General features: G+C 46.1%; 1 protein-coding gene and 1 long non-coding RNA gene across 6 annotated transcripts in view; one reads left to right on the forward strand and one right to left on the reverse strand.

Moving 5' to 3' along the window:
• Positions 1 to 13,757, reverse strand: part of mettl26 (methyltransferase like 26) — a 35,585-nt gene extending 21,828 nt beyond the window's left edge. The window contains exon 1 of the mRNA XM_048552767.2: positions 13,455 to 13,757. Within this exon, the coding sequence (XP_048408724.1) occupies positions 13,455 to 13,648 (194 nt within the window). The 5' untranslated portion in view covers positions 13,649 to 13,757. The remainder of the gene's footprint in view (positions 1 to 13,454) is intronic.
• A 119-nt stretch (positions 13,758 to 13,876) lies between these two features.
• The window catches only part of LOC132210893 (uncharacterized), a 297,035-nt gene continuing 293,009 nt past the window's right edge, over positions 13,877 to 17,902 (forward strand). For 4 of the 5 annotated variants that reach the window (XR_009447102.1, XR_009447103.1, XR_009447105.1 and 1 more), the window contains exon 1: positions 13,877 to 14,036. This is a non-coding gene — a long non-coding RNA (uncharacterized LOC132210893). Of the gene's footprint in view, positions 14,037 to 16,227; positions 16,459 to 17,902 lie in introns of all 5 variants that reach the window. The other variant, XR_009447106.1, reaches the window with a different exon arrangement.

A 17,902-nucleotide genomic window follows, 5' to 3' on the forward strand; every position in this document is an offset into this window, starting at 1 on the left:
AGGTCGAGAATCTCAGTTCTTCATGGTAACCTCAGCCATTCCACACATATGTTGTCCTCATAAAAGGAGCACTGTGGGAGATTTACTGTTACTAATGTTGATTTTTTTTCTCTTCACTTTAATACAGCAAGTTGTGAGTGTCCGAAGTTGATACATTTTGCTTGATATTCCTAACTTCAAAGCACTTTCTTCAGTCTCTTGTTAAAGTGTTATCACTCGTGCAACAATGTGGTTATCCTGTAGATACATTGTTTCTATTAGCAGGGACGTCTCCGCAATTTGGTACACCGTCTTAACCTTGTATCTGCCTCGCTTATCTCACCCATGTGTTCCTAAGACGCTGCTTGGCCTGCTGTGTTCATCCAGCTCCACACTTTTTTATCTCCATTCTCCATGTAATTCAGTTAATTAAATTTACTGCTCCCTTTGCTCCCTCTATTAAATCATGATAGATATTTTTAATCAACGTGTTCATATATGTTTTGACACATATCTGAAGAAGAAAGGACTTGAGCCCAGGCTTTCAAGCCAAAAGGTAGGGACACTACCACTATGCCACAAGAGCCCTTATTTAATAATGACATGCAGACCTCCAGCATGTGAACATTAGATTTGGAATAATTACTCTACTTCCCTAAGGATAGTTTTTCAGTCACTTGCAATAGTCCTGCTCAGGTAATAACACATAGTGATACTTGTAGTAACTGCTTTTTGAAAACTGCCTTTAATTATCAATTATAAAAGCAAAGCCAGAGAGGATATAATTTCCTAATAAATTCTAATGATAACGTCTCTTGGGGTTTTCCCTCAAAGTGGGTGATACATTAACAGTCAAGGGCCCATAAACTGCTTCAACTCTGTCAGTTTCAATTTTGTGAGATAACTTGAAGCTTGTTGTAAATTGACTATTAACTGTTTAGCACGTCCATTTCTCATCCAGACAATGAGTAGGTCAGTGTGGAGAAAAGAATAGAATCAAGCTTGCATTAATTCCCACAATCTGTAGGTGGATTCAGTGATTAAAATATATGTATTCCAAAGAATCATTATAATTTCAAGGTAGCAATTTTTTTCATATGTACACTTTACACAAGCTGTGGCATTGCTGGCTAGGCAGCATTTATTGCCCATTCCTAATTGCCCAGAGGGCAGTTAAGAGTCAACTACATTGCATAGAGTCTGGAGTCACATGTAAGCCAGATCAGGGAAGGAAATCTGCTGTCCATGCCCAAAAAGTCATTAGACAAACTAGATTAGAGACAAAATTGCAGATGCTAGAATCAAAGGTAGATATACAGGAGACTGGAAGAACACAGCAAGCCAGGAAGCATCTGGAGGAAAGGAGAAGTCAGCATTTTGGGTATGCCCTTCTTCGGGACTGGTCTTGAGGAAGGTGAGCAACCTGTTTATTTTGCACAAATCCTGGTCATAATCTGACTCATACTTCCAGGTTTTTACTAAATTCAAACTCCACCATCAGCTGTGGCAGGATTTTAACACAGGTCCCCAGAATATTGCACTGGATCAACAGTCTAGCGACAATACCACCAGGCCACTACCTCCCTTATAAACACAGATAATCATTAAGCAGACATTTAAACAGAAAATGATGATAATACTCAGTAGATAATAAAATGTGAGGCTGGATGAACACAGCAGGCCAAGCAGCATCTCAGGAGCACAAAAGCTGATGTTTCGGGCCTAGACCCTTCATCAGAGAGGGGGATGGGGAGAGGGAACTGCAATAAATAGGGAGAGAGGGGGAGGCGGACCGAAGATGGAGAGTAAAGAAGATAGGTGGAGAGAGTATAGGTGGGGAGGTAGGGAGGGAATAGGTCAGTCCAGGGAAGACGGACAGGTCAAGGAGGTGGGATGAGGTTAGGAGGTAGATGGGGGTGCGGCTTGGGGTGGGAGGAAGGGATGGGTGAGAGGAAGAACCGGTTAGGGAGGCAGAGACAGGTTGGACTGGTTTTGGGATGCAGTGGGTGGGGGGGGAAGAGCTGGGCTAGTTGTGTGGTGCAGTGGGGGGAGGGGACGAACTGGGCTGGTTTAGGGATGCAGTAGGGGAAGGGGAGATTTTGAAACTGGTGAAGTCCACATTGATACCATATGGCTGCAGGGTTCCCAGGCGGAATATGAGTTGCTGTTCCTGCAACCTTCGGGTGGCATCATTGTGGCAGTGCAGGAGGCCCATGATGGACATGTCATCTAGAGAATGGGAGGGGGAGTGGAAATGGTTTGCGACTGGGAGGTGCAGTTGTTTGTTGCGAACTGAGCGGAGGTGTTCTGCAAAGCCGTCCCCAAGCCTCCGCTTGGTTTCCCCAATGTAGAGGAAGCCGCACCGGGTACAGTGGATGCAGTATACCACATTGGCAGATGTGCAGGTGAACCTCTGCTTAATGTGGAATGTCGTCTTGGGGCCTGGGATAGCGGTGAGGGAGGAGGTGTGGGGACAAGTATAGCATTTCCTGCGGTTGCAGGGGAAGGTGCCGGGTGTGGTGGGGTTGGAGGGCAGTGTGGAGCGAACAAGGGAGTCACGGAGAGAGTGGTCTCTCCGGAAAGCAGACAGGGGAGGGGATGGAAAAATGTCTTGGGTGGTGGGGTTGGATTGTAAATGGCGGAAGTGTCGGAGGATGATGCGTTGTATCCGGAGGTTGGTAGGGTGGTGTGTGAGAACGAGGGGGATCCTCTTAGGGCGGTTTTGGCGGGGGCGGGGTGTGAGGGATGTGTTGCGGTAAATACAGGAGACACGGTCAAGGGCGTTCTCGATCACTGTGGGGGGAAAGTTGCGGTCCTTAAAGAACTTGGACATCTGGGATGCGCGGGAGTGGAATGTCTCATCGTGGGAGCAGATGCGGCAGAGGCGGAGGAATTGGGAATAGGGGATGGAATTTTTGCAGGAGGGTGGGTGGGAGGAGGTGTATTCTAGGTAGCTGTGGGAGTCGGTGGGCTTGAAATGGACATCAGTTACAAGCTAGTTGCCTGAGATGGAGACTGAGAGGTCCAGGAAGGTGAGGGATGTGCTGGAGATGGCCCAGGTGAACTGAAGGTTGGGGTGGAAGGTGTTGGTGAAGTGGATGAACTGTTCGAGCTCCTCTGGGGAGCAAGAGGCGGCGCCGATACAGTCATCAATGTACCGGAGGAAGAGGTGGGGTTTGGGGCCTGTGTAGGTGCAGAAGAGGGACTGTTCCACGTAACCTACAAAGAGGCAGGCATAGCTGGGGCCCATGCGGGTGCCCATGGCCACCCCCTTAGTCTGTAGGAAGTGGGAGGAGTCAAAAGAGAAGTTGTTGAGTGTGAGGACGAGTTCAGCTAGGCGGATGAGAGTGTCGGTGGAGGGGGACTGGTCGGGCCTGCGGGACAGGAAGAAGCGGAGGGCCTTGAGGCCATCTCCATGCGGAATGCAGGTGTACAGGGACTGGACATCCATGGTGAAAATGAGGTGTTGGGGGCCAGGGAATTGGAAGTCCTGGAGGAGGTGGAGGGCGTGGGTGGTGTCACGGACGTAGGTGGGGAGTTCCTGGACCAAAGGGGAGAAAATGGAGTCCAGATAGGTGGAGATGAGTTCGGTGGGGCAGGAGCAGGCTGAGACGATGGGTCGACCAGGGCAGGCAGGTTTGTGGATTTTGGGAAGGAGATAGAAACGGGCCGTGCGGGGTTGGGGAACAATGAGGTTGGAGGCTGTGGGTGGGAGGTCTCCTGAGGTGATGAGGTCGTGAATGGTGTTGGAGATGATGGTTTGGAGATCGTGAATGGTGTTGGAACGTCCGTGACACCACCCATGCCCTCCACCTCCTCCAGGACTTCCAATTCCCTGGCCCCCAACACCTCATATTCACCATGGATGTCCAGTCCCTGTACACCTGCATTCCGCATGGAGATGGCCTCAAGGCCCTCCGCTTCTTCCTGTCCCGCAGGCCCAACCAGTCCCCCTCCACCGACACTCTCATCCGCCTAGCTGAACTCGTCCTCACACTCAACAACTTCTCTTTTGACTCCTCCCACTTCCTACAGACTAAGGGGGTGGCCATGGGCACCTGTATGGGCCCCAGCTATGCCTGCTTCTTTGTAGGTTACGTGGAACAGTCCCTCTTCCGCACCTACACAGGCCCCAAACCCCACCTCTTCTTCCGATACATTGATGACTGTATCGGCGCCGCCTCTTGCTCCCCAGAGGAGCTCGAACAGTTCATCCACTTCACCAACACCTTCCACCCCAACCTTCAGTTCACCTGGGCCATCTCCAGCACATCCCTCACCTTCCTGGACCTCTCAGTCTCCATCTCAGGCAACCAGCTTGTAACTGATGTCCATTTCAAGCCCACCGACTCCCACAGCTACCTAGAATACACCTCCTCCCACCCACCCTCCTGCAAAAATTCCATCCCCTATTCCCAATTCCTCCGCCTCCGCCGCATCTGCTCCCACGATGAGACATTCCACTCCCGCGCATCCCAGATGTCCAAGTTCTTTAAGGACCGCAACTTTCCCCCCACAGTGATCGAGAACGCCCTTGACCGTGTCTCCTGTATTTCCCGCAACACATCCCTCACACCCCGCCCCCGCCAAAACCGCCCTAAGAGGATCCCCCTCGTTCTCACACACCACCCTACCAACCTCCGGATACAACGCATCATCCTCTGACACTTCCGCCATTTACAATCCAACCCCACCACCCAAGACATTTTTCCATCCCCTCCCCTGTCTGCTTTCCGGAGAGACCACTCTCTCCGTGACTCCCTTGTTCGCTCCACACTGCCCTCCAACCCCACCACACCCGGCACCTTCCCCTGCAACCGCAGGAAATGCTACACTTGTCCCCACACCTCCTCCCTCACCCCTATCCCAGGCCCCAAGACGACATTCCACATTAAGCAGAGGTTCACCTGCACATCTGCCAATGTGGTATACTGCATCCACTGTACCCGGTGCGGCTTCCTCTACATTGGGGAAACCAAGCGGGGGCTTGGGGACCGCTTTGCAGAACACCTCCGCTCAGTTCGCAACAAGCAACTGCACCTCCCAGTCACAAACCATTTCCACTCCCCCTCCCATTCTCTAGATGACATGTCCATCATGGGCCTCCTGCACTGCCACAATGATGCCACCCGAAGGTTGCAGGAACAGCAACTCATATTCCGCCTGGGAACCCTGCAGCCATATGGTATCAATGTGGACTTCACCAGTTTCAAAATCTCCCCTTCCCCTACTGCAACCCTAAACCAGCCCAGTTCGTCCCCTCCCCCCACTGCACCACACAACCAGCCCAGCTCTTCCCCCCCACCCACTGCATCCCAAAACCAGTCCAACCTGTCTCTGCCTCCCTAACCGGTTCTTCCTCTCACCCATCCCTTCCTCCCACCCCAAGCCGCACCCCCATCTACCTCCTAACCTCATCCCACCTCCTTGACCTGTCCGTCTTCCCTGGACTGACCTATTCCCTCCCTACCTCCCCACCTATACTCTCTCCACCTATCTTCTTTACTCTCCATCTTCGGTCCGCCTCCCCCCCTCTCCCTATTTATTGCAGTTCCCTCTCCCCATCCCCCTCTCTGATGAAGGGTCTAGGCCCGAAACGTCAGCTTTTGTGCTCCTGAGATGCTGCTTGGCCTGCTGTGTTCATCCAGCCTCACATTTTATTATCTTGGAATTCTCCAGCATCTGCAGTTCCCATTATCTCTATAATACTCAGTAGGTCAGGCAGCATCTGTGGAGACAGAAAGAATTAATGCTTCAGGTCACTGAACTTACATCAGAACTGGGAAAAGTTAGAGATTTTCTAAAGAAGGGTCCAGAACCAAAATGTCAACTTTCCTGCTCCTGTGATGCTGCCTTGCCTGCTGTGCTGCTGCAGCTCCACGTTGTGTTGTTTCTGACTCCAGCATCGGCAATTCTTGCTTTCTCAAAGTTAGAAATGTAATGGGTGTTGACTGAGAACAGAAACAGGCAAGGTGTAGGGGTGGGGTACGGAGTAGTTGTTGGTGAGAAGAGTGGAGAATATGACCAGTAAAAAGGAAAGATCAGTGGCAGGTTGCAAGACAAGAGAGATAGGCAAGGTTTAATAAAACCTAGAAAAAGATGTTGTTAAAAGGGAAAAGTAAAGACATTAAAGCTGCCTCTGCAGCAGGTACAAACAGGAGAAGCATCAGCAATGCCTCTGGTGAAAAGGGGGGCATCAGATAGGATACAAAATTGTTGAACTCCAGACTGAGTCTAGAAGGCTAAATAGTATTGAAACAGAATCTGAGGTGGTACGAAGGTTCATTGGAATAGTATTAAAAGGTATTATTAATTGTATCATTTAATTGTATTAATGTATTATAGAAGGATTAAGCGAGTGGGCAAAAGCTTGGCAAATAGAATATAATGCAAGGAAATGTCAGGTTACGAATCTTGGCAGGGAGAATAGAGGAGCTGAATATTATTTAAATGGAGAAAGACTGCAGAAAGCTGCCATCCACATTCAGTGGCTAATATGAAAGGCAAACAGAATGTTGGTCTTTATTTGAAAGGGAAAGTAGGGACATTTTGCTAAAACTAAACAAAGTACTAGTAGTTAACTGGTCCTCTTTTTAAGGAAAGATATACTGGCATCATAGGCAGTCCAGAGATGGTTTACTAAGCTGGTACCAGGTAAGCAGGGACTATCTTTTGAGGAGTGGTTGAGTAAGTTTAGTATGTATTCACTGGAATATAGAAGAATGAAAGGTGACTTTATTGAAACATACAAGATTCTGAAAGGAGTAAACAGAGTGGATGCATAAAGGTTGTTTCCTCTTGTGACAGATTCAAGGATTATGCGACATTATCTCAGAATAGGGAGTTGCACATTTAAAACAGAGATTAGGAGGAAATTCTTTTCCTAGATGTCCGTATAACTGTGGAATTCTTTACCACACAGGGCTGCCAAGGCTGGGTCATTAATTATGCTCAAGGCTGAGATAACCAGATTTTTAATGTGTAAGGAGATCAAGGGTTATAAAGCAAAGGCTGGAAAGTGGGGTTGAGGGTTATCAGGGCAGATGCAGTTGGCTGAATGGCCTGGATTTGCTCATGTATCTTATGGTGTAAGAGGGTGGGGTCAGAGTAGGAGTTGCACAGAGAATTACAGGAGATAGAAAGTGAAATAACTCCACAGAGGCTGGTATCCCATCACCAAGTCACCCTTTTTTGACACGTGGAGAGTCCATGACACTGAACCAGCTGTCAAAGTGACCAGGATGTCTGGCCCTCCTGTTTACATCTGTCAGCCAGGGCTGCCTGACTGCACTAGATTAACAGCCCCAATCAGGCAAGTATATTCTATAATGTCCACCTGGCTGACCTCATTACAATCACTACAGAAAGTGCACGGTCACTATTGTGGGCTTAATGGAGGAATGCCACAAAGCGATCACCCTTGTATTTCATTTAGTCAACATGTACACTCATAATATTAAAACCAAATTACTGTCACAATGACAGAAGACACCCTACAAAAGCCTGGCACTTTTTCTTGTTTGTTTGACAGAATAGCACACAAAAATAAAGCAGATAGAGAAGTAATCAAATTGGACTAGTTTTGAATTGAACAAGCTCTGGCACTGAAGATATTTTTGATTCAAAAAATAAGAAAAAGATACCAACCAGAAGCCAAACAATGAGTATCTCAAGAGAACAATATCAAAAGCACAGCTGTCACAAAGCAGGATCGCACACAAATTGTGGTTATTGAGTAAAATATTCATTACAAATGTTCTCACTTTATAACTGTTCCATGCACACATATATACCTGTGAGTGACATTATTCATCTTGACTTTTTCTAATGAAAAGAGATGAAAGTTACAAATGGCCACTAGCTGGAACACTGTGTATGCAATGAATAATAAAAGAGTTCTGAAATGGACTGATGTATTGGTGTCAGTTTAAAGCAATCAATCATTGTCAGAACCTTCAGAAGAAATTTAGAGATACTCTGACAAAATAATTTCTCTACAGCACGGTAAGCACCACGATGCACTCCACAAATAACTAAAACATCACTCGGGGAAAAGACATGATGCTGTAACACAGTTTTCTTTCCCCGACATCCAGTATTTTCATGGATTTAATTTTCCTTCCTTATTATTTCACAGATGTAGCAGTTTCCAGTTAAGCCAGCATTTACTACCTACCCTAACTGTGTCTGAACTGAATGGGTTGCTATGCCATATCAAAAACTACCTTTCAATTCCAGATTGATTCACTGAATTTAAATTCCAGCAGTTGCCACGGTGGGATTTGAACCCATGACTCCAGAGCTTTCCTCTGGTCCTCTGGGTTACTAGTCCACCTACACCACCACCTGCCTCTAAAGTTAACAATCAGCTGTGTCTCTGTATAACCCCAACCATGACATCCCAACGCTTACGCACAGATGTCTGAACAATGGAGGCAAGAGTGCTAAATGCCTTCTTAACCACCCTGTTTACACGTGACATAAATTGCAAAAAAAAATGTACCCTAGGTCTTTGTGTTCCACAGCACTACCCAGGTCCCTACTATTAATTGTATAAGTCCTGATCTTGTTCGCTCTACCAAAACGCAATACCTCACATTTACCCAAATTAAACTCCGTTTGCCACTCCTCAACCCATTGACCCAATTGATTAAGATCTCTTTGTAGTTTTAGATAACCTTCCGCACTGTCCATTATACCACTAATTTTGGTGTCATCTGCAAACATACTAAGCATGCCTCCTTTATTCTCATCCAAATCATTTATATAAAATGACAGACAGAAGTGGACTCAGTACCAATCCCTGATGAACATCGCTGGTCACAGGCCTCCAGTCCAAAAAAAACATCACTCTCAAACCAATTTTGGATCTAATTGGCAAGGCTAACCTGAATCACATGTGATTTAATTTTGAAATTAGACTACCATGCAGAACCTTGCTAAAGGTTGACTCAAGTCCATATAAACTGCATCTACCACTCTGCCCGCATCAATCTTTTTGGTTACTTCCCCAGCTTGTGATTAAAGATGGGTAATCTTCCTTTTAGGGAGAGTTTTTTTGGTGGAGTAGAATGTCAGTCTTCCATATCTGTTTATGACCCAGCCCTGGCCCGTTCTCTAACCCTGGCTCTTGAAGCATTGAGGGGAAGGTTCACTGCAAGGATTCACAGAACTGTTATGGTGCCAAAGGAGACCGTTCACTCGATCTTGCCTGCACTGGTTCTATCCCCCAGTGTCAATCTCCTTATATCCCTGGGCACCATTATAGTACAAATAATTATTCGGCCCCCTCTTGAATGCCTCAATGGAACCTGCCTCTATCACATTTCCAGCCGGTACATTCTACACACTAAATACTTGTTAAGTGAAAACATTTTTCCTCACTTCGTTCGCACATCACTTTAAATCTAAATCCTCTCATTCTCTTTTTATTTTATGAACATTTGTATGTCACAGAGAAGAGATATTTAAGTCAGACCATTCTACTTCATTATGCAGTTAAGCAATAGATACAGCTGATCTCATGTCAAACATGTAGTCTGACAAAACACAATTACATTGTTCAAAGGTGCACTGCAATAACATTCTACCTAAATAAGTTTTGCAGCACATCAGTACATATACAAATCATGATTTGCAACTGATGTGACCAAAATATAACAAATGTTTTGAAACACAAGTAATCAAAGTACATTTCACAGATTAACTGATCCTTTCTTCTATTGTATGCATCAAAACAGAATCAGACATTGCTATAAGAGTAGTAACATTCACCACCTAATGAAAAGTAAAACATCATAAGTGAGAATTTAGATCTCCTGTTCAATGATGTTACAATTGCTGAATTCCCTATAATCACCATTCTGGCATTACCATTGACCAGAAACTAAACTGGACTAGTTGTATAGGTGGGCAAATTATTGGAAAGGGCTTTGACAGACAGGATTTATGATCACTTGGAAAGGTATAGTTTGATTCGTGATAGTCAGCATGGGTTTGTGAGGGGTAGATCATGCCTCACAAACCTTACTGAATTTTTTGAAGAGGTGCCCAAACACGTGGATGAAGGTGGAGCAATGGATGTGGCATACATGGATTTATACAAGGCGTTTGATAAGGTTCCCCATGGTAGGCTCATGCAGAAGGTAAGGAGACATGGGATAGGGGGAAATGTGGCAGATTGGGTTCAGAATTGGCTGACCCTTAGAATACAAAGGGTGGTAGTGAATGGAAAATATTCAACATGGTGCTCAGTTACGAGTGGTGTACCACAAGGATCTGTTCTGGATCCTCTTCTATTTGTGATTTCTGTAAGTGATTTGGATGAAGGAGTGGAAGGGTGGATTAGCAAGTTCGCGGAAGACACGAAGGTGGGTCACGGTGTGGACAGTGCGGAGGACTGTTCTAGGTTACAATGGGACATTGATAGAATGCAGAGCTGGGCTGAGAAGTGGCAGATGACATTTGCCCCTGAAAAGTGTGAGGTCATTTGTTCTGGAAGGACAAACTTGAAGGCAGAATACACAGTTAATGGAAAGATTCTTGGCAGTGTGGAGGAGCAGAGGGACCTTGGGGCTCATGTTCACAGTTGCCTGAGAGCTGCCCTCCAGGGTGAATGGAATTGTTAAGAAGGCGTATAGTGTGTTAGCTTTCATTAATAGAGGGATTGAGTTCAAGAGCTGTGAAGGTATGCTCCAGCTAAACAAAAGCCTGGTTCAGCCACATCTGGAGTATTGTGTCCAGTTCTGATCACCTCATTACGGGAAAAATGTGGAAGCGTTAGAAAAGATGCAGAGGAGGTTTACGAGGATGTTGCCTGGATTGGAGGGAAGGTCTTATAGGGAAAGGTTGAGAGAGTTCGGGCTTTTCTCTTTAGACCAACAAAGGATGAGAGGTGACTTGATGGAGGTGTACAAAATGATCAGAGGTATAGATAGAGTGGATAGCCAGAGAGCTTTTCCAAGGGTGGAGGTAGCTTTCACGAGGGGACATAGATTTAAAGTGAAAGGAGGTAGGTTCTTTACTCTGAGTGGTTGGGGCGTGGAATGAATTGCCGGAGAGAGTAGTGGAGTCGGCCTCATTAGGGGCATTTGAGCAGCTATTGGATAGGCATATGAATGATAGTACGAGGTAGTGGTGGAGGTTAGGTGGACCTTAGGTTTAGGGTAAAAGTTCAGCATAACATCGTGAGCCGAGGGGCCTGTACTGTGCTGTTCTATGTTCTATACTGTGGCTACACAGCAGGTCAGAGGCTGGGAATTCTGCAGCAAGTAACTCACCTCCTGACCCCACCAAAGGCTGTCTACCATCTATAAGGCACAAGTCAAGAGTGTGATGAAATACTCTCCATTTGCTTGCATGGGCATAGCTCCTACAACACTTGAGAATCTCAATGGCATTTGGACAACTGGCTTGGCTATAATGCTAGACAGGAAAATACGTTGGGCTATGAGGTTAGAGATTGGTGGTTGACTACAAATTCTGCTGTTGCTGATGGCCCTCAGCACCCCATGGATGCCGAGTTTTGAGTTGCTATGTCTATTCAAAATCTATCCTATTTAGCATGGGGGTAGCGCCACAAATGACACGATGGACAGTAGCCTGTGCGAAATGTGGGTCTTTACCTTGATAGCAAGAAACTAGTCATTCTGCCATGCACAGTAAACTAGTAGCTTATAGGTCTATGGGAATACTTTAGTTCTTCTGCAATCAATACACAACACAAATGATACATCATTGATTTGCAGGATAGTTACATAGTATCATTGTTAAATTGCCAGCCTCTGGCTAAGCATTTACAAACTGCATTTCAGTTTAGTTGAGCTGCATCAGACCTTTTCACTGGATTCATCATTCCCAGGTTTTATTCAATTTTCCACACTGGTTGTTTGAGATAAAATAAAGGAATAAGCTCAGAGCTGTACATCAGCAGTAGACGTGATGATCTAGAATAGAACAGCAGCACTGCACACAAATCAATTCTTTTTTTAAGAGGTTGCTCTGGGTCCACTTAAATTTAAATTTAAGTAGATGTCACGGAATAGACAATTTGAATTTTTAGAGAGAGAAAGGAACGTCACGTATTAACATGCTGAATACATCAACCAGCAATGAAACAGCACTGATGAGTCACCAATGTTTCAGTTTGGTGAATGAGTTCACTTAAAGCAAAATGGCTATTTCCAAATGCAGTAGCTACTCAGTGACTATTGACAAACAATGTGGCTGTTGACAAGTGTGTTAACTATTGATGAACAGAGTAACTACCAATGAACAGGGACAATAGACAAATGTGGTGATTATTAATGAGCAAAGTACTGCTGACACTCAGTCAGAAATCACACCATATCAAACTGTAGTCCGACAGGTTTATTTGAAAACACTTCAGAAGGGTCTAGGCCCGAAACGTCAGCTTTCCTGCTCCTCTGATGCTGCTTGGCTTTTCGGAGCCTCACTCCTTCTTCAGGTGAGAGGCTCTGAAAGCTTGTATTTTCAAATAGACCTGTTGGACTACAACCTGATGTCATGTGAGTTTCAACACCAGCGCCTCCATATCATGCCACTCAGACTGGCTATGACGTAGAGTGACTACCCAGCAAGACAGTAGCTAGTGGCATTTTGAGCAACTGTAAAGGCACAGAGTCTGGATACACAGAGGGTTTCCAGGAACAAGGTGAATATAGAGACAGAAACAGAGTTACTACAGACAGTGTCCAGGAAGTGGGCAACTGCAGACACACAGAGAGGATGTAGACAGTATCCAGGAACAGGGTGCCTGTAGATACACTGGGGTGACAGTGTCCAGGAACAGGGTGCCTGTAGATACACTGGGGTGACAGTGTCCAGGAACAGGGTGCCTGTAGATACACTGGGGTGACAGCGTCCAGGAACAGGGTGCCTGTAGATACACTGGGGTGACAGCGTCCAGGAACAGGGTGCCTGTAGATACACTGGGGTGACAGCGTCCAGGAACAGGGTGCCTGTAGATACACTGGGGTGACAGCGTCCAGGAACAGGGTGCCTGTAGATACACTGGGGTGACAGTGTCCAGGAACAGGGTGCCTGTAGATACACTGGGGTGACAGTGTCCAGGAACAGGGTGCCTGTAGATACACTGGGGTGACAGTGTCCAGGAACAGGGTGCCTGTAGATACACTGGGGTGACAGTGTCCAGGAACAGGGTGCCTGTAGATACACTGGGGTGACAGTGTCCAGGAACAGGGTGCCTGTAGATACACTGGGGTGACAGTGTCCAGGAACAGGGTATCTGTAGATACACTGGGTGACAGTGTCCAGGAACAGGGTGAGTGCAGACACAGTGATTTTTGGTGAACAGAGTGACTATCAGACAGAGGGGATTGCAAATGATCCGAGGGAGACACTGCAGTTTGGAAACTCCGGCAGGTTCTGAGTGTGGGCCTGTTGCTCCTGTAACCCCCTGCACACCTCCCTGTTGCCGCCCTCCCCCGTCTCACCTCTCCAGGGCCCGGGGATCCACTTCAGACGGCTGCCACACTACGTTGGGCAGAGCCTGGGCGAAGTGCACCAGGTGCTGCCCGGATCCTGAAGCTAACTCCAGCGCCAGCGCTGGCGCTCGGGGTCTCAGCTGCTGCCGGATGACAGCCAGGATGGGCTCCTTGTTCCTCTCGGCCGCCGGAGCCACGATCATCCTGAGGCGGGAGCAGCCCCGAAGCCAGTGGTATAGAGCAAGAGCCAGCCTCCACTGCCACAAACTTCGCGCTACCCCTCAGCCACCTCTGCCGTCTGGCCGTCTGGGGGTTGTAGTCCTGCTCCGGCCCGTCTTCCCATTCTGGCGGGTGGTCCTCAGCGCAACGGCGGACTACAACTCCCAGCACGCAGCGCACAACAGTCCTGCGCCTGCGCAGTTCCGCCGAAGGCTCCTTTCACCCCACTGTCATTCTATTCCCCTTCTCTCCTGTAAATGCCCCACTGCTTATCATTTCAGCAATTCCATGTAATGGTGACTCTCCAATCCTCTCTGAATAAAGACATATCAGTGTCTACCTTGGCCAGCTGTTCTGATTTCCTCCATTGAAGTGAGTACATTTTCACATTGACCCCATGAACCACCTTTATAATTTTAAAAACATCATCAGGCTTCTATGTTTTTTTTCTTTGCATGCTTTCTTGTTCGTAGTGTTTACAATGAAACAAATGCTGAGGGTGGCACAGTAGCTCAGAGATCAGCACCACTGCCTCATAGAACCAAGGATCTGCATGAAGTTTGCATGTTCTCCCTGTCTATTTGCGTTTCTGCTGGATGCTCAGGTTTCCTCCCACAGTTCAAAAATGTGCTAAATTGTCTGTAGTATCCATAATTTTTCTGTAAATTAGGTAGATGTAGATTTGCAGGGTTAGAGTGAAGGCTGTGTTTAGGTGGGATTCTTTTCAGATGGTGTATGTAGACGGGACAGATTAGACGGTCTCCTTCCACACCATAGGGATTCTTATGGAAATAGCAAACATCAGTTTGCAGAGTGACTTGTTCCTATAATTTGAAGATACATCCAATATACATCATTCCATTGCATCCAATCACTTGTAGGAAGCAGCTGTCCAGCATTGGTGCACTCAATGACATCAAACACCCTTCAGTAATTTCCAAATTTTTTCCATCTTTCCAAATTTAGCTGTGAGTTGTCCTAGGTCAGCAGTTTTTCTAAAATTAAGCTTATGTAATGTCATACTCTTCCACCTTCTCTTGCTTCTTGTGACATGTATCAGTTCTAGATGTTCTTTTCATTGATTTAGAGTGTCTCGTGTCTCCACCTCTGCCAAGCTCCCTTCTCTTTCTAGCACCACAACAGGCTGTAATATCTTTGGTTTACTTTGCTGAAGAGCCATTCTCATCCAGAACAGACTTGTTCAATAGATAGTGATGGAACTGCTGCTGTATTTCCAGCATTTCTTTTTATATAAAGACTTTATATCAAGAGGTCACTGATCTGAAATTGGGTGGAAATTACGCTCCCCCTCCTCTCCCATTCCATTGGATTGGGGATGAGGCAGAAGATCTTATCCACGTGGGATCCCCAAAAACCCATTGCCACCTTCGCCTGATTAACCCATGTGGAAAGACTTGTGGACAGCCTTGCAGCCTGGATTCTAACTGAGGACCCAAAGGATGAAATCATTGTCCATTTAAGTACCTCGACTCACCACCATTGCAATTCAGTGGTGGGCAGGCAGAGTCATTGCTTAGGGAACCCAAAATGCAGACCCTGTGACATTATCAATGGACCTTAGCTAACCCACTTTATTCCACCTCTCTCCCAATCCAACCAGCAACCCTCCCCTACCCCACTGGCCCCTTCCCTCTCTCGTTCACCTGAAACATGTGTCCGTTAGCAATTCTGGGCCTGAGGTGGATACAAGGCTATTCATATTGATCCCAGATTGACTGTCTTACGAAGAAAGATTGAGCACTTTAGGTCTATACTCTCTAGAGTTTAATAGAATGAGAAAAGATCTTACTGAGGTAGATAAGTTGCTAAAGGGAATTGACAAAGTAGACAAAAAGCAGCTGTTTCATCTTGTGGGGCAATCTAGATCCAAAGGTTATGCTTTTGGGATAATTAGGATTTAAAACATATCTTAAGCAACACAGACTGAGCTGGAAACAGGTCAAGCTAGGCAAACCGATTTCAACACACATAACTGAGGGATTGATGAAAATATTAAAAGTGATCTCTTTTTCTGAAGATTGTTCCATTATTATTTCACAGGATGTAGATGTTGCTGGAATGTATTGCTTATGTCTAATTGCCCTGCTGAAGGTGGTGATGAGCTGCCTTCTGGAACCACCACAGGCCATGTAGACCCAAAGTCCTGTTAAGTACAGCATGAGAAATAAGAGCAGGAGTAGGCCGTTTAAGTCTTTCAATTGAGCGTATGGGTGATATTCTACCTCTCAACTACCAATGATCTTCAATTTTCTGCACTATCCCTTGCTGTTTTCAAAATGTAGAAATCTATTGATCTGTATTGTGTAAGAACTCTAAAGATTCTTTCTGAGCGAGGATGTTCCTCTACAACTCAGCCTAAATGACCAACTTACTACTCTGAGACTGTCCTTAGTTCTGGAACTCCAGCCGGGGGGAACATTCTTCCTAGATCCACCTTGTTGATCCTTATAAGTATTTTGTGTGTTTTTCATTGCTTCCCATTCTTCTAAACTCCAGAGGATTAAGGTTGTCTATTCTATCTTCCCTCATCCCTCCATCCTAGGAAATGGATTGATGAGCCTTCATTTCATTCCCACCATGGCAAGAGCATCATTCCTTCAGCAAGGATTTCAACCCTGCACACAGCATTCCTGGGACAGCACAACAGTTAGCATTGCTGCTTCACAGTGTCAGGGACACTGGGTTCGATTCGACCTGCAGTCTGTGTGGAGTTTGCACCTTGTCCCTGTGTCTGTATGGGTTTCCTCCCACAGTCCAAAGATGTGCAGGCTTGGTGAGTTAAGCATGGTAAATGCAGGGGTAGGGTGGATTTTGGTAAGGTGTCATGTCAGCGCAGACATGATGGGCTGAATAGCCTTAATCTGCACTGTAGAAATTCTAGCTTTCTATTTCAGATTTTCAGCATCAATATTGTTTTGGGGCAGTTCAGTGGTTAGCACTGCTGCCTCACAGCGCCAGGGACCCAGTTTCAATTCCATCCTCGGGTGACTGTCTGCATGGGTTTCCTCTAGGTGCTCCGGTTACCTCCCACCATCCAAAGATGTGTGGGTTAGATGGATTGGCCATGGGAAATGCAGGTTTACAAGGATTTGGTAGGGAGGGCAGGTCTGGGTGGGATGACATAATCTGATCAAAACTCCGTATAATTTCAGTAAAGCACCTTTGCTCTCAATCTAAAATCTTGTGACAAAAGTCAACAAACCACATGCCTTATTAATCTTCAGTGAGTCATCAACAGAGACACCCAAATCCCCTTTGAAGTTGAACATTTCCCAGTCTCTCGCCATTTAAGAAATACTCTTTCTTGCTGTTTTTTTTCTATCGAAATGTGTAACCTCACATTTCTCCACATTTTATTCCATCCTGCCAAGCTTTCTGCTCACTCACTTAGCCTCTCCAAATTCTCTCAAAGCATTTTTGTATGCATCCTATAACATACATGCCACCTAATTTTCCGTATGTGAAAAATTGGAAATATTGTATTTAAAGGGAGTTTCAAGAGACAGGATATTAACTGGGTAACACTGAAGGAATAGAGATTAAATTCCAATTCTGGACAGTGTGCAGCATGCTGGTGGTGTTCCCATGTATCTGTTTCCCTTGTCATTCTAAATGGGAGGTGAAATATCACACTAAGGTTATTAACCCATCCTGAAGGCATCCTTTGTTTTTACATGGAAAGTCCTTGACACTGGTCCAGCTTCCTTAGAACCAGTGAATGGAATGCCCGACCTTCCTGTTTTTCCTGTCAGCCGCAGCTCCCTGATTGGAACAGGTTAGCAGTCTCAATCAAGGAACTTATATTCTATGAGGTCCACCTGGCTAACCTCATTACAATTACTACATCCATCCCACTTTGAGTCCAAGAACATAGACCAGTCCTTTTTCTTGTAACGTCTCCTGGGATGTTTTTAGCACTGGGTCAGGATCCATTGTGTGGGATACGGGTGGCGTGTACTGCACAGGGGCTCGTCTCTTGTGACTGAAGCACCCCCGGAGGAAATCTCTGTCCTACTCCAGCAGCAAAGGCATTGATGCAGAAACATCCATTATGCCCATCTCAGATTCAGAAGTCTCTTCAATGCTTCATGGAGAGGGTGAACACATGGATTTCGGAAGCCTTTCCAACTGTTCCAAGGAGGCTGGGCACATTTTGCTCTGGCAACATTTGTAATTTCACAGCTTTCATATGGCCCACTGCTAGTTCAGGAACATCA

The sequence above is a fragment of the Stegostoma tigrinum genome, chromosome 23, assembly GCF_030684315.1.
Source record: "Stegostoma tigrinum isolate sSteTig4 chromosome 23, sSteTig4.hap1, whole genome shotgun sequence".
Taxonomy (NCBI): domain Eukaryota; kingdom Metazoa; phylum Chordata; class Chondrichthyes; order Orectolobiformes; family Stegostomatidae; genus Stegostoma; species Stegostoma tigrinum.